This window comes from Sapajus apella, unplaced genomic scaffold, assembly GCF_009761245.1.
Source record: "Sapajus apella isolate SASKATOON/1434 unplaced genomic scaffold, GSC_monkey_1.0 scaffold14, whole genome shotgun sequence".
NCBI lineage: Eukaryota > Metazoa > Chordata > Mammalia > Primates > Cebidae > Sapajus > Sapajus apella.
The window spans coordinates 6,975,483-7,002,832 of NW_022436954.1; the positions used below are offsets into that span (position 1 = coordinate 6,975,483).

The 27,350-nt window shown below is 49.5% G+C and overlaps 1 protein-coding gene across 1 annotated transcript; it reads right to left on the reverse strand.

Annotated features, from left to right (window-relative positions):
- Nucleotides 1-253: 253 nt before the first annotated feature.
- On the reverse strand, nt 254-17,208 carry STIP1 (stress induced phosphoprotein 1). Its single transcript, XM_032283011.1, has 14 exons — nt 17,058-17,208; nt 11,671-11,880; nt 10,581-10,722; nt 10,279-10,420; nt 9,128-9,296; nt 7,565-7,691; nt 7,368-7,470; nt 6,986-7,106; nt 5,859-5,955; nt 5,602-5,726; nt 1,874-1,910; nt 1,558-1,661; nt 1,165-1,337; nt 254-742 (listed from the first exon to the last, which is right to left on the reverse strand). The coding sequence occupies exons 1-14, from the start codon at nt 17,064-17,066 to the stop codon at nt 670-672; spliced, it is 1,632 nt and encodes a 543-aa protein (XP_032138902.1). The 5' UTR covers nt 17,067-17,208; the 3' UTR covers nt 254-669.
- Nucleotides 17,209-27,350: the final 10,142 nt, after the last annotated feature.

Genomic DNA, 27,350 nt, shown 5'->3' on the forward strand with positions numbered 1-27,350 from the left:
ATTCATAGCACTAGAGTTACCCCAAAGCTTATCTGAACCTCTCATTGGTACCACTTGGGATGGGGAAGCTTTCAGATTCCCTTCCAGCTGCTGAGCAACAGCGCCACCTGGCAACCCTCTCAGCAAAGCCAGGGAGCTCTGCCAAGCACCAGACTCCTCCTAGGCCCACCTCAGAGAGAACAAGCTCAGGTTCCAGGAGCAGCCCCTGCCGGACCAACTTTCAGTTAAAAAAAAAAATCACTCAAGGCCAAAGCAACATATAACCACGCCCAACTGGCTTGTTTTATTGGAGAAGGGGACGTGGAATAAACATGAGACAGCTGGGACCTGAGGCTGGGAAGAAGCCCCTTCCCTCCCCATACATGCCCACTGCCCCAAATAAAAAATAACCAACTATGGGAGAGCAGCCGAGACAGCGACTAGGGGCAGGGGAAGGAGACACGGAACTCGAGGGCAGCGGTGAAGAGACCATGCGTGTGCTGGGAAGGCCCAGAGGCAGCGGCGGCACGAACAGTGCCAATACAAGTCTCTGTGTCTTCTTGGGGTTATGTATAAATATAGAGATGAGGCCTTCTTTCCCCCTGCTCTCCCTTCCGCTCCGTGCTGCTCGCCGCGGTCCCAGCTCCTCTTTCCACATGAGGGCGAAGGGAAGGGGGGATGAACAAGTCATCACCGAATTGCAATCAGACCCACATCCATCAGCTTCTGGATCTTCTGTGCTATTACAGGATTCTTTAAGTGTCTACGGAGGAAGAGGCAGTTATATGAAATGAGACAATCTTCCTCTCAGAGCAGGCTCCAATTCAACCCCTGTTCACAGAAGGCCCCAGCAGGGAGGAGTCTTGGCGAGGCCAGGCGCGCAGACCACAGAGGCCTGCTCCACCTTGCAGAACTTGCCAGTCCAACTCCAAGCCCACACCACAGCTTCCAGCCAAGACCTTTCTCTCAGCTCAATGGGCCTTTCCAAATGATTGCTTAAGCTATCACAACTAACAAACAAAGCCCTTCCAGCTTACCACCCGCTGCCAATCTCCATAGGCTGGGGAGGAATGATACAATTCCTCTTCCTCACAGACCGAGCATAGCCCTCCCAGCTGCGTGCACTCCCATCTGCCTGCTTTTGTTCCCCGTGTCCGGCAAAGCTGCCTCGCTGACTCTACGTACTCGCTGAGTGCCTGGGGGTCCTTCTGCATCTGTTCCAGGATAAGGCGCATGGCTGGGTCACTCATGATCTGCTGCACCTCGGGGTCGGCCATGGCTCGTCGCTTCACATCTTCGGGGCTATCATGCCGGTTGTACTGCGCCATCATACAGCGCTGGTAGCCGTCTGCCGCCTCCTGCAGTCCAGAGGAAACAAAGGGGAAGAGTGTGACCCCCACCCGGCTCACTACTTCAGCAGGCCCAAGATAACAGGTAACTGACAAGGGGATAGACAGCAAGTAAGAGACAACCCCAGAGAAATGGAGGCGACAGGGAAGATATCAGGGACTGAACACGGAAAAGACCCAGCAGAAAAAGAGGCGGAAGGAGATCCCTGGAGGCCAGAAGCAGCCCCACCTTACAGCTGGAGTCCAGGTCGAGCGCCTTCTGGTACACATCCATGGCTTTGGTGTAGTCCTTCATCGCTTCCAGGGCAGCGGCTTTCCGGGTATAACCCTTGACTACAAAGAGGAGAGGTGGCACGTTATCCACAAGTAGCGTCCAAGGCTGCTCCCTGCGCCTCTTCACCTGCACACCAACACTGTTCACGCCTGCTGATGCTGGGTCCTAAATGCTACAGGTCTCAAGGACACACAAGTAGACAAAGGACTTGCCCTTTCCTTCTCTCATCTTTAGGCTAGAAACAGGGGACAGGCAGCAAAAAGGCACTTACTGAAGGTTGGCTCCAGCTGGATACATTCCTCACAGTCCTAGGAGGAAGCGGCAAAAAGAAATTAGGCTCATTCCCTTGGACGAGCTCACTACAGGCAGCTCGAGCATGAGAAATTCCAACTCAAGCCTGACCAAACAGCACACAGAGGTGACACATCAGGAAAGACAACTCCAGATGATGGAACATCCCACACAAGACAAACGGCCCAGACTCTGCAAGAGGCTGATGTTATGGAAATACACGCAAGGGGGGAACAATTCCAGTTTGAGAAACTGACGAATACATGACAACTAGATGAAATGTATGGGCGTTGGTTCTGAGAGCTTTTGAATCCAAAAGCACTGTTGGTTAAAAAACAAAACAGGCCAGGCACGATGGCTCACGCCTGTAATCCCAGCACTTTGGGAGGCTGAGGTCGGGAGTTTGACACCAGCCTGACCAACATGGAAAAACCCATCTCTACCAAAAAAAAAAAAGGTATCTATCTATCTATATTTATATTTAATTTATTTATTTTAAAAATAGAGATGGGGTTTCACCATGTTGGCTAGGCCGGTCTCGAACTCTTGACCTCAGGCGATCCACCCACCTCGGCCTCCCAAAATGCTGGGATTACAGGCGTGAGCCACCATGCCTGGCCTAAAAATATTTTTTAAAGAATTAGCTGTCTGTGGTGATACATGACTGTAATCCTAGCTATTTGGGAGGTAGAGGCAGAAGAATTGCTTGAATCCAGGAGGTAGAAGTTTCAGTGAGTTCAGATCATGCCATTGTACTCCAGCCTGGGCAACAAGAATGAAATCCCGTCTAAAAAAAATAAAAACAAAAACAAAAAAGAAACAAAACAAGGCGAGGCGCGGTGGCTCACACCTGTAGTTCCAGCACTTTGGGAGGCTAAGGCAGGTGGATCACCTGAGGTCAGGAGTTGAACATCAACCTGGCCAACATGATGAAACCCCATCTCTACTTAAAAAAAATTTTTTTTGTTGGGCTACTGGCTGCACCTACAATAATCCCAGCTACTTGGGAGGCTGAGGCAGGAGAATCCCTTGAACCCGGGAGGCAGAGGTTGCAGTGAGCCAAAATCATGCCATTACACTCCAGCCTGGGCGACCACAAACTAATTCCATTTCAAAAAAATAAAATTAAATTAACCCCAGAGTTTCAAAACATATTTTTGGACAAGTGGGCAAATCTGAGTATGGATGGAAAGACAGCAGATGGCATTAGGCCTTGGTACAGGTGAGGTCACCTGTGCTGACAGTGCTGCACTGGACAGGGAGTCTTTTCAGGCAATGTGTGCATGAGACTTGGATGTCTCAGTCTAAGTGCCAAATGTATACAATTCTTTCACAAACGGTTCGACAATAACAGGTCAATATTTAGTTGTCAAACAAAGGTGGAAGTTTGTTTGTTTTTAAGTAGAGATGGGGTTTCATCATGTTGGCCAGGCTGGTGTTGAACTCCTGACCTCAGGAATTCACTATGTATTCTTCTTTTTGAAACATCTTCCAAGTAAGAAATTATGAAGAAAAGAACATGATGCAGCACACTGAGCATGCCTGGGCCTAATTCTAACCCTTCCACCAAGAAGTCAGCAAAGCAGCAGAAATCCCATTCATTCTTCTTCCACGCTTTCATGACTAGGGAAGTACTGCCCACCTCCCAGGTGACTGACAACCTGCTAGTCTTTGCATCACAAATTGATGTTTTTGACATACCTCTTAGACAATTCTTTTTTTTTTTTTGAGACGGAGTTTCACTCATGTTACCCAGGCTGGAGTACAATGGCCCGATCTCGGCTCACCGCAACCTCCGCCTCCTGGGTTCAGGCAATTTTCCTGCCTCAGCCTCCTGAGTAGCTGGGATTACAGGCATGCACCACCATGCCCAGCTAATTTTTTGTATTTTTAGTAGAGACGGGGTTTCACCATGCTGACCAGGATGGTCTCGATCTCTTGACCTCGTGATCCACCCGCCTCGGCCTCCCAAAGTGCTGGGATTACAGGCTTGAGCCACCGCGCCCAGCCCTTCTTAGACAATTCTAGTAGTGGAAATGCTGTCTCTAGGCCAAGACACAGACCCAGAAGACAGTGGCACAAAATATAAAACCAACACAAACCCAGGTATGGCTGCTTCTAGACAGATCACACTTTGTCACCTTCCCACAGTACGGTCCAGGTTTGTCAGCTAGAGAACAGTCCAAAAAACTCTGATAGAGGAAGGGTGGCTGATACTCAAGAGAATGATGGGAACTCCACAGTGTTAAACTTAATCGTATCTGACCAAATTTCATGTGACTGAGAACAGCAGACCTACCTACCTGAGCAAAACAGAAAAGCAAGGAACGATAGTGCAGCTGCTGAAAAAACAGGGTCGTTCCTCAAAAATTAAACACAGGCCAGGCTCAGTGGCTCATGCCTACAATCCCAGGACTTTGAGTCCAAGGCAAGAGGATCTCTTGAGCCCAGGAGTTTGATACCAGCCTGGGAAAACACGTTGAAACCCTGCCTATAAAAAATACAAAAATTAGCTGGGTACAATGTGCATGCCCGTAATCCCAGCTACTGAGGAGGCTGAGGTGGGAGGATAGCTTAAGCAAGGGAAGCGGATGTAACGGTGAGCTGAGATTATGCCACTGCACTCCAGCCCGTCTGGGCAATAGAGCCAGACCTTGTCCCAAAAAACAAAAAAAAAAACAAAAAAAAACAAAAAAAAAAACACACAAAAAAAAAACAACTGTGCTGGGCGCAGTTGCTCACACCTATAATCCCAGCACTCTGGGAAGCCAAAGCAGGCAGATCACCTGAGGTCACGAATCAAGACCAGCCTAGCCAAGATGGTGAAACCCCATCTCTACTACAAACACAAAAATTAGCCGGGCGTGGTGGCACACGCCTTGTAACCCCAGCTTCAGGAGGCCGAGGCAGGAGAATCGCTTGAACCTGGGAGGCAGAGGTTGCAGCAAGCTGAGATTGCGCTACTGCACTCCAGCCTGGGCGACAGAGCGAGACTCCATCTCAAAAAGCAAAAAAAAAAAAAAAAAAAAAAAAAAAGGCAGCAAAAACAGGCCGGGTGCAGTGGCTCATGCCTGTAATCCCAGCACTTTGGGAAGCGGAGGCAGGTGAATCGCAAGGTCAGGAGTTCGAGACCAGCCTGGCCAACATAATGATACACCATCTCTACTAAAAATATAAAAAATTAGCCGGATGTGGTGGCACACACCTATAATTCCAGCTACTCAGGAGGCTGAAGCAGAAGAATTGCTTGAACCCGGGAGGCAGAGGTTGCAGTGAGCCAAGATTACGCCATTGCACTCCAGCCCCAGCAACAATGTAAGACTCTGTCTCAAAAAAAACCCAAAAAAACAAAAAAGGCAAAAACAAAGAAAAAATGTGAGGAAGGATATGAGAGTGAAACGACCCATGTACTGCCAACCACTAATAACTCCATGGGCCAGAACCATTTAGATACACATCCCATATTTTACACACACACACACAATTCTGGGCAATATAGCAAGACCCCAACTCTATAAAAAAATTAAAAATGTAGTTGGGTGTGGTGGCATGTGCTGTGGTCCTCGCTCCTCAGGAGGCTGAGGTGGGACAGAGCGAGAGACTACCTCAAACATCATCAACCCAAAGTTGATGAAAACACAGAGAGAAAAACCCTCTCCTCATCTGCAGGTTTACAGTAATGGCTGCTCCCACACAACTGGGTCTCACCTTGAGTGCCAGCTGGAACTCCAGAAGTTTGGTATAGCAGGCAGCTCGATTACTGTATAATTTGGCATCTTTTGGGTTCCGTTTGATGGCTTCTGTATAATGCTTCATGGCCTGGGGATAGTCCCCTGGGGAAGAAAAACAAAGACAATCTTTTAAAAAGCCCCCATGTGTACCAGGCCCTATTTACCCCCCAGTCAGGCACGGGAAGCACCCAGCACCGCTCTCACACACCCAGCCCCCTGAGCTGCAGGCAGTACCTTTCTGAAAACACTCGTTGCCTTTGTTTTTCTCCTCCAAAGCCAGGTCAGGGTTTATGTAGGCCAGCCGCTCTTGTTCCTTCAGGATTTTCTCTGCCTACAAAAAATAATTCTTGGAATAGTAATTTAATGCTCATAAACATCTAAATATTGGACTTAAAAACCACATTACGATTTTAATTTTCAGAGTACTGCTGACAAGATTTTAGAAGAAATTTACAGTCTTTATTATTAAGCTATACCATGAAAGAGAATGAATGACATTGACACGACACTTGGTACAAAAATAAGGCCTGTATGAAAAGAATGCGTGCCTAGCCAGCCCCATTCATTTTCTCACCAATCCTTTTGTGAATAAACTCACCCCCTACATAATTTAAGACAACTGGCCTAATTCACACCACTTTTGTTGTATAAAATAGTAAAAATGTTGTTACAAGAACTACTGTTAAATGCACAGGCCCTCAATAGTAACACATTTAGTGCTGAACTCTTGGCCAATACAGAAAGCTGCAAAAAAAAGCCAGATCATCTCCTACATGTTGTGACTGTTAAATGACAGAGAAAGAAGCAGAGAAGATGACCAAAGCCATGACCTAAAAAAGTCAGGTTCAGCCAGGCATAGTGGCTCACGCCTATAATCCCAGTGCTTTGGGAGGCCGAGGAGGGCGGATCACTTGAGCTCAGGAGTTCGAGACCAGCCTGGGCAACACAGTGAGACCCTTTCTCTACAAATAGTAATGGGCACAGTGGCTCACGCCTGCAATCCCAGTGCTTTGGGAGTCCAAGGTGGGCGGATCACGGGGTCAGAGACTAGCCTGGTCAACATGGTAAAACCCCATCTCTACTAAAAATACAAAGAAATTCAGCTGGGCATGGTGGCGCATGCCTGTAATCCCAGCTACTCAGGAGGCTGAGGCAGTAGAATGGCTTGAACCCGGGAGGCGCGGGTTGCAGTGAGCCGAGATCATGCCATTGCACTCCAGCACGGGCAACAAGAGCAAGACTCTGTCTCAAAAAAAAAAAAAAAAAAAAAAAAAAAAGTCAAGCTCATTATTAAATAAATAAAACAGTAAGAAACAACAGCTCAATTATTAGGAAAACACCCCTATTCTTTTCCTACCCACCTGCTGGCATTTCTTGAGCACATCTGGGGTTCGGTGCTCTGCCAGAGACTTGTTATAGAAATGGATGGCGTCCTTGTACTTTTCTTCTTTGAAGTAGGAGTTGCCAATTCGAGCATAAGCTCTGATAAAGAAAACAGGGACAAGTGTTGCTTAGGACAAAGAGAGAAGGTCAGCTCCTGCAGAGAAAACACACCTGCAACTAGAAAGGCCCGTGTCACTGCCTTTCAACACCTTTTGTCTTGGCTCCGGTGACCTTCTTGCCAGCCCTTTCTTAACATAGCAGATTCTATAGCCAGGAGCCCTCCTCCCCATGCAGGGAAACTGAAGTCTTGGACAGCAAACCCTCCACACTACTCAAGGTATTCTGGAAGATCGAGCATACTTGGCAATCTGTCGATAGTCTTCTCGGTTTTCTCTCCCCACTTCAATGGCCTTCTCACAAAGCTCTCGACACTTATCGTAGTCACCCTTTTCAAAGTATACCGCTGTCAGGCAGGATGGTTAAAAAGAACAGTCAGTCCTTGCTCCTTCCCTCAGAGGCACCCAACAACTCCCTTGCCCCTTGTTTCTGGGCCTCACCTGCTTGATTGGTAATGTAAGTCATGTTGGTGGGGTCCAGCTCCTTGGCTTTGTCGTAATGCTTCAAGGCTGTGTCAAAGTCTTTCTTCTTGTAGGCATCGTTCCCCAGCTCTTTTTCTTTCAGTGCCTACATGAGGTTTAGAAGAAGTGAGTGCTGAGCAAATCTAACTCAGGTGACAAAGACAGCAACAATCTATGATCTGTCACAAGTTCTGAAATACAACTAATATAGAATTCTAGCAAGTTCTTCTGAAGACCTCTTCATCAGTTATAGACAATAGCCATTTATCAGCCATTAGAATGAAAACTTCATGTTTGCTTGCTCTGAAACTCCCCCTTTCCCACCTACTATCATGGATTTTTGTCAGGAAGCAGAGGGCTTCTTTAGGGGAGAAGAAATCCCTTTGACTTGAAGCAACTGGTGAGGACGGTACAGTTTTGGACCAGGCTTTATTCTGAGAGGCTGCAGCAGATCTGGTTTTGGTTGTATGGCTGCCTCAGGGTCTTAGCTGTCACGGAACCACAGCAGAGCGGGTGGTGAGAGGATGGGGAGAAGGGGGTGAATGGCACGAGTCTTCAGCAGAACTCACTACCGCCCACACTGGAGGGCCTTTTTCCAGCTGAGACACCCTGAACAACCAACACTCTCCCATTTCAAGGTGCTAAATTTAGCAACAATCTGCTGTTCCAGTTTACAAGGAGGAAAATGAAATTGTTGAGGCACATGCCTCCTGCTCCAAGAGTGCTGCTTAGCGGACACTCCCAACTACACACCACGTCCAGCCAGGAAGCAAAAGCTGAGACTGATGTGGACAACGCTCTTCTGGATCATGGCAAGGACCTGAATTGCTCACAACTTTCCAGTCCTGTTCTGACCAACATTCACACACTGGCAGCAACACAGCTGCTGTGTTGCTCAGTCTTTGCTGTAAGTTACTCCTAGGAAATCTCTTGTGAAGCTGATTTTTTTCTTTTTTTTTTTTTTTGAGACGGAGTCTCATTCTTTTGCCCAGGCTGGAGTGCAGGGGTGCAATCTCGGCTCACTGCAACCTCTGCCTCCCGCGTTCAAGCGATTCTTCTGCCTCAGCCTCCCAAGTAGCTGGGACTACAGGTGCACGCCACAACACTCAGCTAATGTATTTTTAGTAGAGACAGGGTTTCCCCATGTTGGCCAGGCTGGTCTTGAACTCTGGACCTCAGGTGATCCACCCACCTCAGCATCCCTAAGTGCTGAGATTACAGGTGTGAGCCACTGTGCCCAGCCTGAAGCTGATCTTTTAACATGCTCACCATTCTAATGAATAATAGCCATAAGCTTAGCATATACTAAAGCACTCAAAATAGTTAACAGCTGGGTACATTGGCTCATGACTGTAATCCTAGCTGAAGAGCAGAAGTGTGTTTCCCAGGAGTTCAAGACCAACCTGGGAAACACAGTGAGACCTCTAAAAAAATAATAATAGTAATACTCATGGTCATTCAAGGTCAACAGATGTTCCCATTTAACATAAAGATTTCTAGTTGTTCATAAAAGTATGACAGTGAGGAGGGAAACGACGAGACCTGCTTCTTATTCTCTGGAAGATCTTCTTCCATTGGCTCTGGCTTGGTCTCCTTTTTGGGAGGGGGTGGTGGTGGAGGTGTTGCAACCTCTTCCTCCTCATCCATACTGCCCAGATCGACCCCAAGGAGGACACTGAGTGTGGTCATGATCCGGGGATCTTGTAGTTTCCTATTATTGATTTAAGAAAAGAAAGAAATATTGCAATTACTCCTCCCCACAATCAATCTTTAACTCCTTCTTACTATCAAAGTCAGATCTAGATTTTGCACCACTCATGAGCTACAACTAGGGAACACTCAAACCTTCAAAACACCATCCATCTAAAATAAAGTCAAAAAAATAAAAAATAAAATGAAGTCACAGATGGCTGGGCACAGTGGCTCACACCTGGAATCCCAGTACTTTGGGAGCCCCAGGCAGGTGGACCACTTGAGGTCAGAAGTTCGAGATCAGCCTAGCCAACATGGTGAAATCCCGTCTCTACTAGAAATACAAAAATTAGCCAGGTGTGGTGGTGTGTACCTGTAATCCCAGCTACTAGGGAGGCTGAGGCAGGAGAATCTCTTGAACCCAGGAGGTGGAGATTGCAGTGAACCGAGATCACGCCACTGCACTCCAGCCTGGGTGACAGAGTGAGACTCCATCTCGAAAAAAAATAAAACAAAATGAAATAAAGTAACAGAGGTCAAGTTTATTCCTCAAGGCTGGCATATACAGAGGAATGAGTTGTTACAGGTATACTTCCCTAGCTGATCTCAGGGGCCAGAGGACTGAGATAGAGACGGATACAAGTTACATGACTTAGACACAGCTTTACACATGAACTGCAACCCTGTTTCCACTCCCATATACCAACAGACAGTAGGACCTAAATATAGATGGAAAGGATGGGGTTGATGCTAGATCAGAGTTCTAGGAGACCAGGCAAGAGGTATATTGGACTATAAGGAACATTCTAGATTACTGAATATGTGCTCCCCCTACCCTTTCTATAATTACGAACAAACAACCACGCCCCACTGCTCTGCAGAGAATAAGCAAAGGCAGAACTCTGCCATTTAAGACCAGGGAACCCTCTGCTGTGAGGTTATAGGAAGACAGCATAACATTCCCCCCATTGCCAGAACCTCAATGAGCGGCATCCACTTACGTGCCCAGATCGGAAGGCTTGTTTCGCAGCTGCTCTACCAGCTCCCGGTAGGTGGGATCACTGAGCAGTGTCCTTGTCCTGGGATCACTCTCCAACTTCTGATACAGATTGGGCATGTTGAAAGGGTTCATGAATTTTCTCTCTGTCCGAGTGAAGGAAAGCACATCACTATGAAATAAGTTCACTAGAATTACTGCATCCCATACCCTACCAGACTGACATTTTGCAAGGGGGTGGGGGGGAGCCTCAAAATTAATTCCATTAAAAAAACAATAAGAAAGAAAATGGTGTGTGGTGCCTACCTGCCAATCTGGCCTCCATATTCTGTAAACCCTCTTTCAGCTGAGGGTTATTTGCCTCGTGTTTTAAACCCTCCTCGTAGGTTCGCTTGGCTTCTTCAAACCGGTTTAAGAACTCAAGAGCTGCTGCTTTTCGTGAATAGCCCTTAAACCAAAAAAGAAAGACACAAAATAAAGAACACCCAGAGGTAAATCCAGAAAACGAACTCAGAAAAGAACAATCCTACATTTTATGGGGAAAAAAATAAAAAAAATTCACACGAAGGCCAAAGAGAAAAAAGGACAGAGTAGGCTATGAAGCCAACCAAGGCTGCTACTTTAAGAATCCATCCAAATAGCAGAGGGACATCTGCCCCAACCCACCCCATTCACCTCATCAGCTGTAGTCAGTTTCTTTGTCAGCATTTTTTCCATTTAGGTATTTTTTTATTCTTGGTAGAGATAGGGACTCCTCATGTTGCCCAGGCTGCACCCAAACCCTTGGGCTCAAGTAATCAAGTAATGCCTCAACCTCCCAAAGTGTTGGGATTATAGGCAGAAGCCACTGCACCTGCCTTTTTTTGTTGTTGTTGTTTGAGACAGGGTCTTGCGCTGTCATCCAGGCTGGAGTGCAGTGGCACGATCTCAGCTCACTGCAACCTCCGCCTCCTGGGCTCAGATGATCTGCCTGCCTTAGCCTCCTGAGTAGTTGGGACTACAGGCGCGTGCCACCATGCTTGGCTCAGTTTTTTTGCATTTTTAGTACAGACAGGGTTTCACCATGTTGGTCAGGCTGGTCTCAAACTCCTGACCTCAAGTGATCTGCCCACCTTGGCCTCTCAAAGTGTTGGCAGGTTGGCAGGTAGGTACCATTACAGGTGTGTGACACCGCGCCCAGCCCTGGCCTCTTCCTTCTTAGCACCAAAAATAAAGCCTGTATTACAACTAATGGGTATCTTAGCTTTGATGAAAAATACCATTTCTGAGGCGGAGACTCAAACAGGGAGGTGGGTAGGTAACTATCAGTCTATCAAGACAGGTGAGCCTCAGGCCACCAAAGGGCATTTCTGTAAATGTATGAAGGACCCCTCCACCTCTGCTGCCCACAGCTGACCTTGCCCCAGTCAGGCTTTAGGTCGACGGTCTTGCAGCCGTCCTCGTAAGCCTTCTGGTAGTCTCCTTTCTTGGCGTAGGCGGCAGAACGGTTGCTGTAGAGCAAGTGGTTGTGGGGATCCAGCTTAATGGCTTCAGAGTAGCACTGTAAGGCATCATCAATGTTGCCTGCACTCAGGGCCTTGTTGCCCTTCTCTTTCAGCTCATTGACCTGAGGGAAAAAGTGCACACAGCTTCTCTATGACGTGCCCATTTCATCCCAACCTTTTAAGATGATACTCATTCTTTTATGTAGTTATCAACAAATAAATAGATTACTTTATAGATCAGAAGGGAGAAAACAGGTTCATTTTTATTTAATTTCCCACACCTTCCTTAGGGAGCCAACAAAGAAAAAATAAGCAGAGGCAAAGAGCCCAGGCTGCGCGCCACGCCGGCCCCACCTGATGAACGAGGGCTCTGCCATTCTTCCAGTCTCCACCTGGAGCTCAGGAAGCCACTCCAGGAGTGGCTTAAAAGCTTGGACCCACACGCTCCTTTCACGGAAGAGTAAATTCACTTGTCACAGATTTCCAAAGTATCCAAAAGACAAACGAAGCACAGGCCTCGTCACCCTCCACAGGAAGAAGGTGGATGGAGTGGCAGTGACACATACTCCAGTGCCCCAAAGGCTGTGGGATGGCAGGGAAGCTTCTCTTTCTTAGGAGCGGCAAGATGCTTGCCTATGGCATGGTTACCACGTCCTCCCATCAGAGAAGAACCAATCTCCATGTCCTGGTGTGGCAACATGTCGCCACATGATAGGTAAATGTTCATTAATGAATAAGAATCAAGCTAGCCCCCAAATTGATTCTTGCCATGCTTAAATATTACTACATAACAAAGGAGATGGAGAATAAAGAAATACTGTTGTATTAATACCTCTCCTTTCTCAAAGATTTAGAATGCAAGAAATAGGGATACAGCAGGTTTTCCTTTGTTTTTTGAGATGGAGTCTCACTCTGTCGCCAGGCTGGAGTGCAGTGTCTCACTGCAACCTCCACTTCCCGGGTTCAAGAAATTCTCCTACCTCAGGCTCCTAAGTAGATGGGACTACAGGTGCACGCTACCATTAAATTTTAGTAGAGATGGGGTTTCACCATATTGGTCAGGCTGGTCTCGAACTCCTGACCACAGGTGATTCACCTGCCTCGGCCTCCCAAAGCGCTGGGATTATAGGCGTGAGCCACCACGCCTGGTGAAATACAGCAGTTTTAAAAAGAGAGGCGGACCTTGGCCCTGTCAGAACAGGGTCCTCACTAACGGGCTTCTCCTTACTGAGCTGCCCCACAAAAGCCTACCTGAGGGCAGGGACCCCTCAAAAAGCTCCACTCATTCATTTATTTATTTTGAGACGCAAAATAAATAAATTTTATTGCTCTGTCCCCCAGGCTTGAGTGCAGTGGCATGATCTCAACTCACTGCAACCTCTGCCTCCTGGGTTCAAGCGATTCTCCTGCCTCAGCCTCCTGAGTAGCTGGGAACACAGGCACACACCACCACACCCTGCTAACTTTTCTATTTTTAGTAGAGGTGGGGTTTCACCATGTTGGCCAGTCTGAAACTCCTAACCTCATGTACTGCCCACCTTGGCCTCCCAAAGTGCTGGGATTACAGGCATGAGCCAGAGACCCCAGCTGTATTTGTTTTAAGACAGCATCTCACTCTGTTACCAGCCTGGAGTGTGGCAGCATGATCACAGCTCACTGTACCCTTGAGCTCCTGGGCTCAAGCAATCCTCCTGACTCAGCCTTTTAAGTAGCTGGAACTACAGGTGTGTGTCACCAGGCCTGGCTAGAGAGAGAGAGAGAGAGAGAGAGAGAGAGTGTGAGTGTGAGTGTGTGTGTGTGTGTGAGAGATGGCGTCTTGGCCTAAAGCAACCTCCTGCCTCAGCCTCCCAAAGGTGAACCACCACACCAGGCCAAAGGATCCCTTTAAGAGGTAAACATTCCGTGAGATAGAGCTATGTCACCAAAGTTAGTAACTCATTGTATGTATTATCCACCCATGACCCAGTAAATTGATGGAAGAAATCATTTTGTTAAGAAATTTTATGCTGCAATCTCGGCACTTTGGGAGGCCGAGGTGGGTGGATCACCTGAGGTCAGGAGTTTGAGACCAGTCTGGGCAGTATGGTGAAACCCCATCTCTACTAAAAATATAAAAATTAGCTGGATGTGGTGGTGCATGCCTGTAGACCTAGCTACTTACGAAGCTGACGCAGGAGAACTGCTTGAACCTGGGAGGCAGAAGTAGCTGTGAGCCAAGATCGCACCACTGCATTCTTGCCTGGGGGAAAAGAGTAAGACTCTGTCTCAAAATAAAGAGAAATGATTTTGGAACCCTGAAATAGAGAGATCGGAAACTTCCATCAATCAGCCAGACCTTACAGAGGGAAGGGCATAAGGAACCTGCCAAATTAAGCAAACAGGGGATTAAAAAATCCTAGAGCCCAAGATGGAGGCCAGAAGACAAGGAGTTAACAAAACTCAAGTGGTGTCAAGAGGCAGCTGGTGAAGTTCCTGCCTATCCTTTAGAAAAGCATTTTTCAAAGAGAGCACTGATCAGCAGTGGGTCAGGAAATCAATTTCGTAGGTCATGACCAGCATTTTAAAAGACCAAGTGGGACAAAAAATACCAGCACATAGTGCACATAACAGTAAATACTGTTTTGCTGAATGTGTTACACAGCCATAAGCCTGTGCTGGGTTAAATGTAAGAAGTGTATCATTGTGGGATTTATTTGAAAGGCCCCTACTAAAAAAAATACAAGCCTGAACACTTTTTTTTTTTTTTTTGAGACAGTCTCGCTCTGTCACCCAGGCTAGAGTGCAGTGGCACAATCTCAGCTCACTCTAACCTCCGCCTGCCAGGTTCAAGCAATTCTCCTGCCTCAGCCTCCCAAGTAGCTGAGACTACAGGCTTGTACTACCATGCCAGGCTAATTCTTTTTTTTTTCTTTCGTATTTTTAGTAGAAATGGGGTTTCACCATGTTGGCCAGCTTGATCTCGAACTCCTGAGCTCGAGATCTGCTTACCTCAGCCTCCCAAAGTGCTGGGATTACAGGTGTGAGCCATCGGGTCGGCCCAACTTGAATATTTTCTAAACTGAAATACAAACTTGACAGTTGAAAATGAAAATAAAAGGTAGAGAAGTTGCGTGTTTATTTTCAGGAATGGTTTCAAGACAGTGGGCCCAAACACACCTGGGGTTAAATGGCAGGTCATCTGTACAGAAACCACATCAGTTTGCAGTCCTGAGTTCAGCAAAATATTCGTTGACTATCTACCTGTACATACACTTCTATAATGGGTGGAGTGATTTAAAAACAAACATTTTAAGTCCAAGCAAGGTGGCTCACACCTGTAATCCTAGTGCTAACTCTGTGAGAGGCCAAGGCTGGAGGATTCCCTGAGCCCAGAAATTCAAGAGCAGCCTGGGAAACATAGCGAAACCCCCACCTCTACAAAAAATTTAGAAATTAGACAGTTGTGGTGGTGGTGTGACCAGCTACTCAGGAGGCTGAGGCAGGAGGATCACTTGACACCAAGAATTTAAGGCTGCAGTGAGCTATATGATCCTGCCAGTGCACTTCAGCCTGGGCCACAGAACCACACCCTGTCTCTAAAAAATAAATTAAAATTTGGCAACATTATAAAGAGAGCCTTTCCTTTTTTTTTTTTTGAGACTGAGTCTCACTCTGTTGCCCAGCTGGAGTGCAGTGGCACGATCTCGGCTCACTGCAACCTCCAACTTCCTGGCTCGAGGGATTCTCCTGCCTCTGCCTCCCAAAGTACTGGGATTGCAGGCGTGAGCCACTGCGCCTTTTTTTTTTTTTTTTTTTTTTTTTGAGATGGAGTCTGGCTCACCCAGGCTGGAGTGCAGTGGCTCACTGCAACCTCCACCTCCGGGGTTCAGGCGATTCTCCTGCCTCCCCAGTAGCTGGAATTACAGGCACGCTACACCATGCCCCACTAATTTTTGTATTTTTAGTAGAGATGGGATTTCACCATGTTGGCCAGGCTGGTCTCGAACTCCTGACCTCAGGTGATCTGTTGGGCTCAGCCTCCCAAAGCGCTGGGATTACAGGCGTGATCCACCGCGCCCAGCTGAGACACTTTCTTAAAAGAGCAATGTCTTAGTCCAGAAATCTTTTCCTCCCCTATACTACAGCCCATTTAATCCTAGATACAACTTTACTATTACATGGGCAACAAAAAGTTTATTAACTTCACTTCTAGTCTTTCCTTTAACACAGCAAGGAAGCTCGAGTTATGCCCAAAGAACCGACTGCTACAGGAGACCACAAGGCTCAGCTCTGTCTCACACTAAAAAAAGTGAGCTGTTTTGTCCTTTTTCTTCCGATGAATCATTACAGCTCAATGACAGCTTCCAATGGAACAAAACCTCTAGGCCTTTCACGACCACAAGCTGCTGAGGACATAACCAAGTCACTGAAAGCAAGCAGCAGCCACTTCAAACTCACCCCCCAAATGCTCAATGGAGGCCCATAACTTCCGGCTGCTGATCTCTGTAGTGTAAATTATCTACAACCACGAATTCCTCCCCATGTAGTCAAAAACCCACCTTTCGGAAGTGTCAGTCCTCGGTCACTCGACAATCACACACAAGCAGACAAGAAGAGGGGGAGGAGCCGCAAAACGTTTGTAAAACACTGGCAGAGATGGAATTCGTTCCAAGGACTTTTGCGGCACCCTCCCCTTCCCCGCATCAGGCAGTCAGCCTGCGGCTCCTCAAACACGCGCTCAACACTCTCCCACCCCGACCTGCTCAGATGCAGAAGAGTAGGATTTGCCCCAACTGGGTCGCAGGCTGCTACGACCCTCGGCGACTCCCAGTGTAGTCCCGTGTCCGCCCCCTGGATCCATCCAAGTTCCTCGTGGCCAGTCCGAGCGGTTTCTCGGTCGGCCGTCTCAGATCTCCCGAAGGGCGACCTCGCGAGTGCGGACCCCAGTCCCTCGCCCACCTCCACCCAGCCCCGTGCGACCCACCCCCTCCCCCGCTCGGCTTCCAGCCGCCCCTCGGGACGCCTTCAGGGCCCAGCGGCGGCCCCTTCTTCCCCGCCGCCGGCCGTACTCACGAGCTGTGGCCTCCTCTGGGCCCTCCTCGCCCAACCAAGACGTGATGGGCTATCCCCGCGGCCGGGCCTCGCTATAGACCCCGCTCCCGCCCGCCGGCAGCGGCCCTCACGCCCTCGCCTCCCCGCCGCCGCTCTGTCCGGCCCCAGCACCCCTCTCCGGTCGCCTCGATCCGTCACCCGCCCCGCCCCCCTGCCGCGGCCTGGCCTCCGCCGGTCCCCGAGCCTTGGCCCGCCCCTCCCCCTTCACCTGCTCCATAGCGCAGCGCAGCCCGGAACCCCGTTGAATCGAATCCGTCCGCTCCGCGTTACCAACCGCACGCGCCGCCTTCTGGAACCTACTAGAAGCTGCCGGGACCCCGGCTCCCGCCCCTTCTTCGCCTGCTCACTGGTCGAGTTCTTCCAGAGGGCTCTCTGTGCCGCTTTATTATTGGCTTGAGGTTCAGCCCATCATCTCTGCTTCCCTTTCATTGGACAGCGGGGAGTAATTCCCTCAACCCTACCTCCCCCGCACCTCAGGATTGGTCGCTTCTCTATAAACCCCACCCATCTCAGGCTCCACGAATGAAGGGAGGAGCAGACTTCTGCGACACGGATTGGTTTTTTGCTTTGCCAATCGTGGCCGCACCGGCCGCGTCCATTGGTCCTGTTCGTTCTGGAAATTTCCACGTCTCCCATTGGGCTGCTGGACTCCATGTAGGAACCGCCTTTAAAATGAGAGAAATTCCAATTGGGTTAGAGGGTTGCCAACCCTTTGCGCTGATTGGCTTAAATGGCCGTCCTTCAAAAGGCCGGGTTTCGCCCCGCCCGTAGAGTATGGCAGTCCCGGCCGCAAGTAGGCTCCGCTGTGGCTCCGGCGGCCCTTTCCTCTCGCTCCCGAGGGCCGCGAGTCCCAGGCGGTCCCCGGGATCGCCAGCGTCACAGGATCCCAGCCCTTCGCCCGCGTATCAGGATGGGGGTCCCTGCCGGTGGGCGCTACCTAGCCCTGGACCGCCAGCTGCCCTTGCTCTCCAGCGCTCTGGCCTCGGGCCCGGCCTTCCTGCATCCTGGCTGTTAGGTTCTGAATGTTCTAGAAATGCCGCGAGGGCTCCTGGGGTTTGGGTTGGACAGGCTGGGGATCTCACCGCTGCGGGCCCGGCTGTCCCTCTGGGCGTCCTCAGTGGAACTGCATACCCACTGCGCGGGTCGTTTCGTCCTGTAGGGCCGAGGGGAATTCATGCGGTGTTTGGCACGCGGGAAGCACTTAACGAAAGGGAGCTGCCCCCCAGCCCTCGTGAGTCCGATGTAAAGGGGTGAAGGAGACGAAAAGCTGAATCAGGGAGTTGACCGCCTATCGGCGGGCGAGTTATGGCCTGGTAGGGCCTTAAATCCCAGCTACAGAAATCAGAGGCGGGCAAGCACCTCAAAGTGTGGAAGAGATACACCTGCGGAGTGAAAATGCTGCTATTGCCGGGCGCGGTGGCTCAGGCCTGTAATCCCAGCACTTTGGGAGGCCGAGGCGGGTGGATAACGAGGTCAAGAGATCGAGACCATCCTGGTCAACACGGTGAAACCCCGTCTCTACTAAAAATACAAAACATTAGCTGGGCATGGTGGTGCGTGCCTGTAATCCCAGCTACTCAGGAGGCTGAGGCAGGAGAATTGCCTGAACCCAGGAGGCGGAGGTTGCGGTGAGCCAAGATCGCGCCATTGCACTCCAGCCTGGGTAACATGAGCGAAACTCCGTCCCAAAAAAAGAAAATGCTGCTATTGCTACTCGGGTCAGCTGTGGTTCCTAGAACAAAAGAGCCGCATGACTCGGGTCTGGTGATGGTCTTGGGCCCTGCAGTGTCCTGGTCCTTCCCCCTCTCTGGGTAATATCATCTTCCCCGGGTTTAGAGTGTGTCCTCTCTGCCAGTAGCTTGTCTCCACAGCCTCATCTTTCATCCCACCTGTCCCCACCCATTTTGGACACTGCAGCCAAGTTGCAGCAGATCCACAAACCTGGTAATCCCTTGCTTGAAAGTCTTGGAGGCGTTAGGATGGAGTTCAGGGCCTGTGTAATCTAACCGTCTGCCTCTTCTTCCCTTCCCGTCCCTTCCCGTGCCCACCTCCGTCCTTCCTCGATCACAGCTCACTGCAGCCTCGACCTCCTGAGCTCAAGCTATCCTCCCACCTCAGCCTCCCAAGTAGCTGGGGTTACAGGCAGGCACCAGCACAACCGGCTAATTTTTGTATTTTTTGTATAGACAGATTTCGCTGTGTTGTCCATGCTGGTCTTAAACTTTTGTTCTGTCACCCAGGCTGGAGTGCAGTGGTGTGATCTGGGCTCACTCTAAATCCGACTTCCTGGTTCAAGCAATTATCCTGCCTCAGCCTCCCAAGTAGCTGGGATTACAGGCGTGGACCACCATGCCTGGCTAAATTTTGTATTTTTAGTAGAGACGGGGTTTCACCACGTTGGCCAGGCTGGTCTCAGACTCCTGACCTCAAGTGATCTGCCCACCTCGGCCTCCCAAAGTGCTGGGATTACAGACGTGAGCCACCTTGCCCAGCGGTGTTGCATTTTCAATAGTGGGGCATGGTGAGAAAAGACTTGAAGATAGCAGGGAAGTGAGATCCATGGAAATGTAGGGGAGAGCCTTACCGGCCCGTGGAACAGCCGGTGCAAAGGCCCTGGGGTGGTAGCTGCCCTGGAGTGGCCAGGATGGCAGGAGGCACAGCTGCCGAGAAGCAGCAGGGGCCAGATCCTGCAGGTTCCAAACACACTGGCAGGTTTTGAGCAGAGAAGTGACATGATCTTAGTTTTCTTAGGATCCCTCTGGCTGCTGTGTGTAGGAAGAGGGGAGGATGAGAGCAGGGATACCTCTTAGGAGGCTGTTGCAGTTATCCCAGGGAGATGGGATGGTGGCGTGGGCCGGGTGGGAGCAGAGGAGGAGACAGGAGTTGGGTTCTGGATGCATTTTGGAGGGAACATGAAGGGAAGTGGAGTCAGGGGTTCCCCCCAGTCCTTGGCCTCCTCTCTTATTCATCAACATCCATTCTGTCAAGGACACCTTTCATTTCTTGGCACTGTCTCCAGGCCACCACGCTGCTGCCCACCTGACCAGCAGTGGCCTTTCCAGGCGTCCATCTCCCCAGCAGCCTTTCCGAGTGGCCGGGTCCCATTTCCCACACAGCCTTCTTAGAATCCTACAATGTGTGTTGCACTGCTGTGGGTGCAAGGCTCTAGCAGTGACCAGGGCAGCCCCAGATGAAGCTTTTCTACTGAAGCAGATGATCCCTAAACTGTCAGCTGTGTGACTTCAAGCAACTTACACAAGCTCTCTGTATTTCTATTGCCTCCATATTAAAATGGGGATGAAAAAGTGTTGACATCATAGTAGTTGTGAGGATTAAATGATTTAATATTTGTGAAGCACCTAGGACCTGTCAAGAACAGTGCCTGGGGATTGCCTGAGGTCAGGAGTTCGAGACCAGCCTGGCCAACATGGAAAAACCCTGTCTCTGCTAAAAATACAAAAATTAGGTGTGGTGGTGGACGCCTGTAGTCCCAGCTACTGAGGGACTGAGGCAGGAGAATCGCTTATACCCAAAGGCAGAGGTTGCAGTGAGCAAAGATCACACCACTGCATTCCAGCCTAGGGGACAGAGAAAGACTCCATCTTCCCTGCCCCCCCCCCCAAAAAAAAGAACAGTACCTGGCTGAGGAATAAGCACTATGTGGATTTATTAAAATCATTGCACAAATGATAATTCTCAAGAGTGAGTGCTGCAGAGAACACAAAAGGCACAGAGATGACCTGGGAGGCAGCGAAGGAAGGCACTCCCAGAGGTGAGGTCGCCAGAGATGGGATGAGGAGAAGCCTGGGGGCACAGGGTGCCACATAGGGCAACAGAAGAGGCAAAGATCCTGAGGCCAGGGCAAATTCAGAATTTTATCTTTTTTTTTTTTTGGCTGGGGGACAGAGTCTCTGTTGCCCAGGCTGGAGTACAGTGGTGCTATCTCGGCTCACTGCAGCCTCTGCCTCCTGGGTTCAAGGAATTCTTCTGCCTCAGCCTCCCAAGAATCTGGGATTATAGGCACCCACCACTATGCCCAGCTAATTTTTTTGTATTTTTAATAGAGATGGGGTTTCACCATGTTGGCTAGGCTGGTCTCAAACTCCTGACCTCTAGTGATCCACCTGCCTTGGCCTCCCAAAGTGCTGGAATTACATAGAGCTGAGCCACCATGCCTGGCCCTGGCCCAGAATTTTCAAGAAACCTAAGGAAGGCTTTTCTGTAAGTGTCCTCATCTGTAAGGTGGGGATGAGGTGAAGGTGGGGAGGATGAAATGCCCTTGACTTCCCAAGGTTAGTATGCAGATTAAGCAATATAATCCTCCCAGGTTGGACTTGAGTCTTGTCAGACCTGTGCTTATGAACATTTGAGAGCTTGCTTTGAGAAAAGAAACACACAAAAAATGAGGTGTGGGGCTTTTTAGAAGGAGCACGAATGGGGTCCCTGATGTTTAAGATGCTTTAATGTTATGGTAAAGCCACCTGTCAACACCCAGAAGTTTTAGCTCTTAAAACTTCCACCAACTCAGTCTTCTCCAAGCCTCTTGGTGGACTCGGAGGAGGTCAGGGAGGCAGCCACTCTGGCCGGCTAGGGCCCTCTTCCTGGGTCCCTGGAACACAGGAGCACCAGCCACAGCTGCGTCCTGGCCTGGGCATCATGTGACGTCCCAGAGTGATTCATGCTGCTATTTCAGTGCTGCTGCAGTCAAGGGTAGGCAGAGACATGGCGAGGCTGTATCTGGAGTCAGTGTGAAGGCCGGAGGTCTTGCAGCAGTGGTACTGAAGGGACAGTGAGGGTGACTAAGTCGCAGCAGAGCAAATTCCCCACTTTAAAATTCTCTATGAGACAAACTTACAGAGCTGGATCTCAGCATAGGTGGGAGTAGGGGTTGGGGAGGAATTGCAGCTCAGAATTTGGGATCTGAAAACCTGGAATTTGTGTTTGAAACTCCTAAGAAATCTCTTAATTTCCTATGTAACTGAGTAATCGTAACTTGTAGCTCTTCTGCTAAGATAGAATTGGCATCCTCATTAATGGGGAAAATAAAGTACTATAGAGTTCTGTCCAATTCCGAGGACTTGTATAGAGCCAGGCACTGTGCCAGATGCTTCAAGGAATAAAATGATAATTATTATCTAATAATTATTTATCAGAGAACCCCGGAGCCCAGTCCTGGGCCCTGCTATCCACACCTCCCTCCGTGGGAGATCCAGCCAGTCTCAAGGCTATAACTGCCATCTCAGATGACTCCTTTAATTCTATCCTCAGCACAGATCTCAACCCCCAGTCCCAGGCTTATCTATCCAGCTGCCATCTTGACATCTTCGTTTGGATAACTGACGGACTTCCCAGGGTGCTCAAATTGGAGCTCCCAATATCCCTCCCAACCCCGCCCACCCTTGGCTTCCTCTTGCCAAGGGCATCATTATTCTTCCAGCACCCCAGGCTGAAAACTGTGGAAGCATTTATTTTTTGTTTTTGAGATGAAGTCTTAGTCTGTTGCCAGGCTGGAGTGCAGTGGCACAATCTTGGCTCACTGCAACCTCTGCCTCCTGAGTTCAAGTGATTCTCCTGCCTCAGTCTCCCATGTAGCTGGGACTGCAGTTGCGCACCACCACGCCCAGCTAATTTTTGTATTTTTAGTAGAGATAGGGTTTCACCATGCTGGCCAGGCCGGTCTCGATCTCCTGACCTTGTGATCCACCCGCCTTGGCCTCCCAAAGTGCTGGGATTATAGGCGTGAGCCACTGCACCTGCCTGGCCTTTTTTTTTTTTTTTTTTGAGACAGAGTCTCACTCTGTCGCCAGGCACCAGGCTGGAGTGCAGTGACGGGATATTGGCTCACTGGAAACTCTGCCTCCTGGGTTCAAGCAATTCTCCTGCCTCGGCCTCCTGTGTAGTTGGGACTACAGGTGCATGCCACCACACCCAACTATTTTTTGTATTTTTAGTAGAGATGGGGTTTCACCATGTTGGCCAGGATGGTCTCGATCTCTTGACCTCATGATCCACTTGCCTCAGCCTCCCAAAGTGCTGGGATTACAGGAGTGAGCCACCATGCCTGGCCTTTTTTTTTTTTTTAATTATTTTGAGACAGAGTCTCACTCTGTTGCCCAGGCTGGAGTGCAGTGGCGTAATCTCAGCTCACTGCAACCTCCACCTCCCAGCTTCAAGTAATTCTCTGCCTCAGCCTCCCAAGGAGGTGAGATTACTCACCTCCTTGGGAGGTGAGCGAGGTGAGTGCCACCACGCTCGGCTAATTTCTTTATTTTTAGTAGACGCAGGGTTTCACCATATTGGCCAGGTTGGTCTTCAACTCCTGACCTTGTGATCCACCACCTTGGCCTCCCAAAGTGCTGGGATTACAGGCGTGAACCACTACGCCTGGCTGGAGCCATTCTTGACTCATCTCTTTCACAGCCCACATCCAGTCCATCAGCTAATTCCGTCAGCTGGATACAGACCCCCAGCACCCCCTTAGGGTGTGGGGAGGAAGGAGTGTTGCTCCCTGGGTTAGTAGATGGCCAGTGTCGGGGGTGAAAATGTTCTAAGACACCCTACAAGTGGACCCCCCAGCCTGGGCACCCAACATATCCCCCACAAGGCGGGGGTTGGGTTGGGGGACAGGAGGAGAGACTCCATATTTCAGGGGACTGCTGAGGTGAGGACAGCTCTACGGCAGCCATGGCACACAGTAGATCAGAGCCCTTCCCAAAAGTTAAGGGCCCCGTGGACTAGGAAGGGAATGGTTTCCTCACTGCCCTGGAGGCTTAGAGTCAGAACAATGTGATCCCAAAGCAATGATTTTCTGATTTTTTTTTTTTTTTTGAGACAGAGTCGCGCTTTGTTGCCCAGGCTGGAGTGAAATGCGCAATCTCGGCTCGCTGCAACCTCTGCCTCCCAGGTTCAAGCAATTCTTCTGCCTCAGCCGCTCTAGTAGCTGGGATTACAGGTGTGCACCACCACACCCAGCTAATTTTTGTATTTTTATTAGAGATGGGTTGGCCGGGCGCGGTGGCTCAAGCCTGTAATCCCAGCACTTTGGGAGGCCGAGGCGGGTGGATCACGAGGTCAAGAGATCGAGACCATCCTGGTCAACACGGTGAAACCCCGTCTCTACTAAAAAACTACAAAAAATTAGCTGGGCATGGTGGCGCGTGCCTGTAATCCCAGCTACTCAGGAGGCTGAGGCAGGAGAATTGCCTGAACCCAGGAGGCGGAGGTTGCGGTGAGCCGAGATCGCGCCATTGCACTCCAGCCTGGGTAACAAGAGCGAAACTCCGTCTCAAAAAAAAAAAAAAAAAAAAAAAGAGATGGGTTATCGCCATGTTGGCCAGGCTGGTCTTGAACTCCTGACCTCAGATGATCCATTTGCTTCGGCCTCCCAAAGTGCTGGGATTATGGCGCCCAGCCGAGGCAATAGTTTTCAGCCAGGGTGTCCCCAGCTGTCATTTGACCATGTCTGGAGACATTTTAGGTTATCATAACTGAGTGTGTATGTGAGTGTGTGTGTATGCGTGCATGTGCTATCATGGCCAGGGATGCTGCTAAACACCCTACAAGGCACAGAATAGCCATCACAATTATTTGGCTCTAAATGTCAATAGAGCTAAGGGAAATAAATATTAATAGAAAACACAGAAGTTCTTGCATGCCTGAGCTTGAGGTTCGAGGGTGTAACCTGCTACGTGACAGGCAGATTGAAACTGACCACAGCACATAACATGACACCCAATGGCAAGAGAAAGATGTCAGGGGTCACTGTGGGAGATGAAAGATAGTACACACTCATTGATACCCCTCTCTCATTGCAAGGTGGGAGGTCTGTGTTCCCTCTCCTTGAATTTCATAGACTTGGTATTACTCTCACCAACGAAATACAATAGAAATAACATCTTGTAGGTTCCAAGCCTTATAAAACTGGCAGCTTCCACTTCCTGTTTCTTGGGGTACACTCTCTTGGAGCCCTTGCTGCCACTGAAGAAGTCTGAATGCCCTGAGGCCACCATGGTGTGGGGAAGCCCAAGCTAGCCTGTGGCAAGCCAACTGTTCTGCAACACAGTGTGGGCCCCAGGTACGTGAAGGCAGCTGTCTTGAGCCCTCTAGGCCAGCCCAGTCTCCAGCAAATTTCACTGAGTGACCCTAGTGGAGGACACATGTAGCAGAAGAATCACCGGGCAGAGCCCTGACCCACAAAATCTTGAGATAGAATTAAATAGCTGTTATTCCCAGCCAGAAAAGCAAGGTTGCTTAAGGTCATTTGTTCCACAGCAGTAGGTACCAGAACAGTCACCCTCAGGGGTTTTTTCCTGTACTTTCCCCCTCTCCACATATGGCAGAAATTCTTGGGGATTCTCGTGAGCCAGTGTCATGCTAGTGATTATTCCACCTGCCGCCCTCCAGCCACCGCAGCCCTCTGATCCGAGCACTCTCTGATCTGACTCCCATGTGTGGAATTCTTACCACAAGGAAGAAGTTGCCTTCACTGCCATGTGCTGGCCCCAGTGCAGAACCCAGGGCATTGTCAGCGCTTAGTGTTTGTCTTTTTTTTTTTTTTTTGGGACAGTCTCATTCTGTTGCCCAGACTGGAGTGCAGTTGCGAGATCTCGGCTCACTATAACCTCTGCCTCCCGGGTTCAAGCGATTTCCCTGCCTCAGCCTCCTGAGTAGCTGGAACTACAGGCACATACCACCACACCCAGCTAATTTTTTGTATTTTTAGTAGAGATGGGTTTCACTGTGTTAGCCAGGATGGTCTCGATCTCCTGATCTGCACACCTCATTCTCCCAAATTGCTGGGATTACAGGCGTGAGCCACTGCGTCCAGCCCAGTGCTTTGTGTTTGTCGAATGAGCCAATGGAACTAGTCACCCTCCGCTGCCCTGGGAGTCCCCTCAGACCTTCCCTCTGGACTTCCTCACTCCCTATCCTCCTTATTCTTTTCTGAGCCAAATAGTTGTAGCCCCTCAGATCCAAATGGCCCAACCCCACTGTCTCCTTTCCAGCACCTTTGTTGAGAAATTCCAAGTGGTGGAGAGTGTGCATGTGTGTGCATGGGTGGGATATATGCCTCTCCTACACTGCCAGTGGGAAGGTACGCTTAGCAATAGCTATTGAGAACACAGAAGTGATTCCACTCTTAGGAATGTTTCTCACAGGCGATTCCATCCTGGTGGCACAGGACGTCTAACACAGCACTGTCTGGGTCAGCAAAAGGGATGGAAACCACCTGAGTCCAACCCTGGAGGACACTGGAAAACACGATGCTGCCTCCATAGGATGGGATATTGGCAAGTGTGAGGAAACAACATTTGGGTAGATATTGACATGACAGTGACATATGGTAGAATGAAAAAAGTTAGCGGTTGTGATATTGTGATATAATAAGTATGCATATTTGGGTTTCACTTCCAGTTCCTGGCACAGAGCTCCTGAAATGCCTGTAATTTCTTGAGTGATGGAGGGGTTGTTACTCATAATGAGCCCTTTTCAACCATACCTGAGTTTATGCTAATGAGGTGACTCTTGGAGCACGAGGGTGGTAGCCAGGGGAACCCAGCAAGTGATTAGAGGGTTCGAACTCTGGGGACAGGAGATGAGGCGGAGGTTGAGTTAATTAATTACACCTATATAATGAAGCCGCCATTACACTCCTAAATGAGGCTAGATGCAGTGGCTTATGCCTGTAACCCCAGAACTTTGAGAGGCTGAGGCGGGTGGATCACCTGAGGTCAGGATTTCAAGACCAGCCTGGCCAACATGGTGAAACCCTGTCTCTACTAAAAATACAAAAATGAGCCAGGTGCAGTGGCTCATGCCTGTAATCCCAGCACTTTGGGAAGGCTGAGGAGGGCAGATCACAAGGTCAGGAGTTCGAGACCAGCCTGGCCAACATAGTGAAACCTGTCTCTACTAAAAATACAAACATTAGCCAGGCATGGTGGCGCACGCCTGTCGTCTCAGCTACTCGGGATGCTGAGGCAGGGGAATCGCTTGAACCCAGGAGGCAGAGGTTGCGGTGAGCCGAGATCACGCCACTGCACTCCAGCCTGGGTGACAGAGCAAAACTACATCTCAGAAAAACAAAAAACAAAAAACAAAAAAACACCTCAATGGCAGGGCTCAGAGAAGAGCACACAGAGGTGCTGGGAGGGTGGTGCGACCCGAGAGGACTTGGAGGCTCCTCACTCTGCCCTCCACGCCTTGCCCTCAGTGTGTCTTCCATCTGGTTGTTCCTGAACTTGTATCTTTTATAATAAACCAGCAATAATAAGTAAGGCTGGTTTATTAGAAGGCACATGCCTTAGTCCCAGCTACTCGGGAGGCTGAGGTGGGAGAACTGCTTGAGCCCAGGAGTTCAAGGCTGCAGCGAGCACCACTGCACTCCAGACAGAGACATTCTGTCTCAAAAAAAAAAAAAAAAAAAAGTTAGTAAACTGTTTTCCTGAGTTCTGTGAGCTCTTCTAGCAAATTACTTTTTTTTTTTTTTTTTTTTTTTTTT

Coding starts and splice junctions, on each gene's coding strand:
- STIP1 (XM_032283011.1), bottom strand. Junction 9,297..10,278: donor AAGCCTTCCGATCTGGGCAC/GTAAGTGGATGC, acceptor AATCAATAATAG/GAAACTACAAGATCCCCGGA. Junction 5,727..5,858: donor CAACGAGTGTTTTCAGAAAG/GTACTGCCTGCA, acceptor TTTCTTCCCCAG/GGGACTATCCCCAGGCCATG.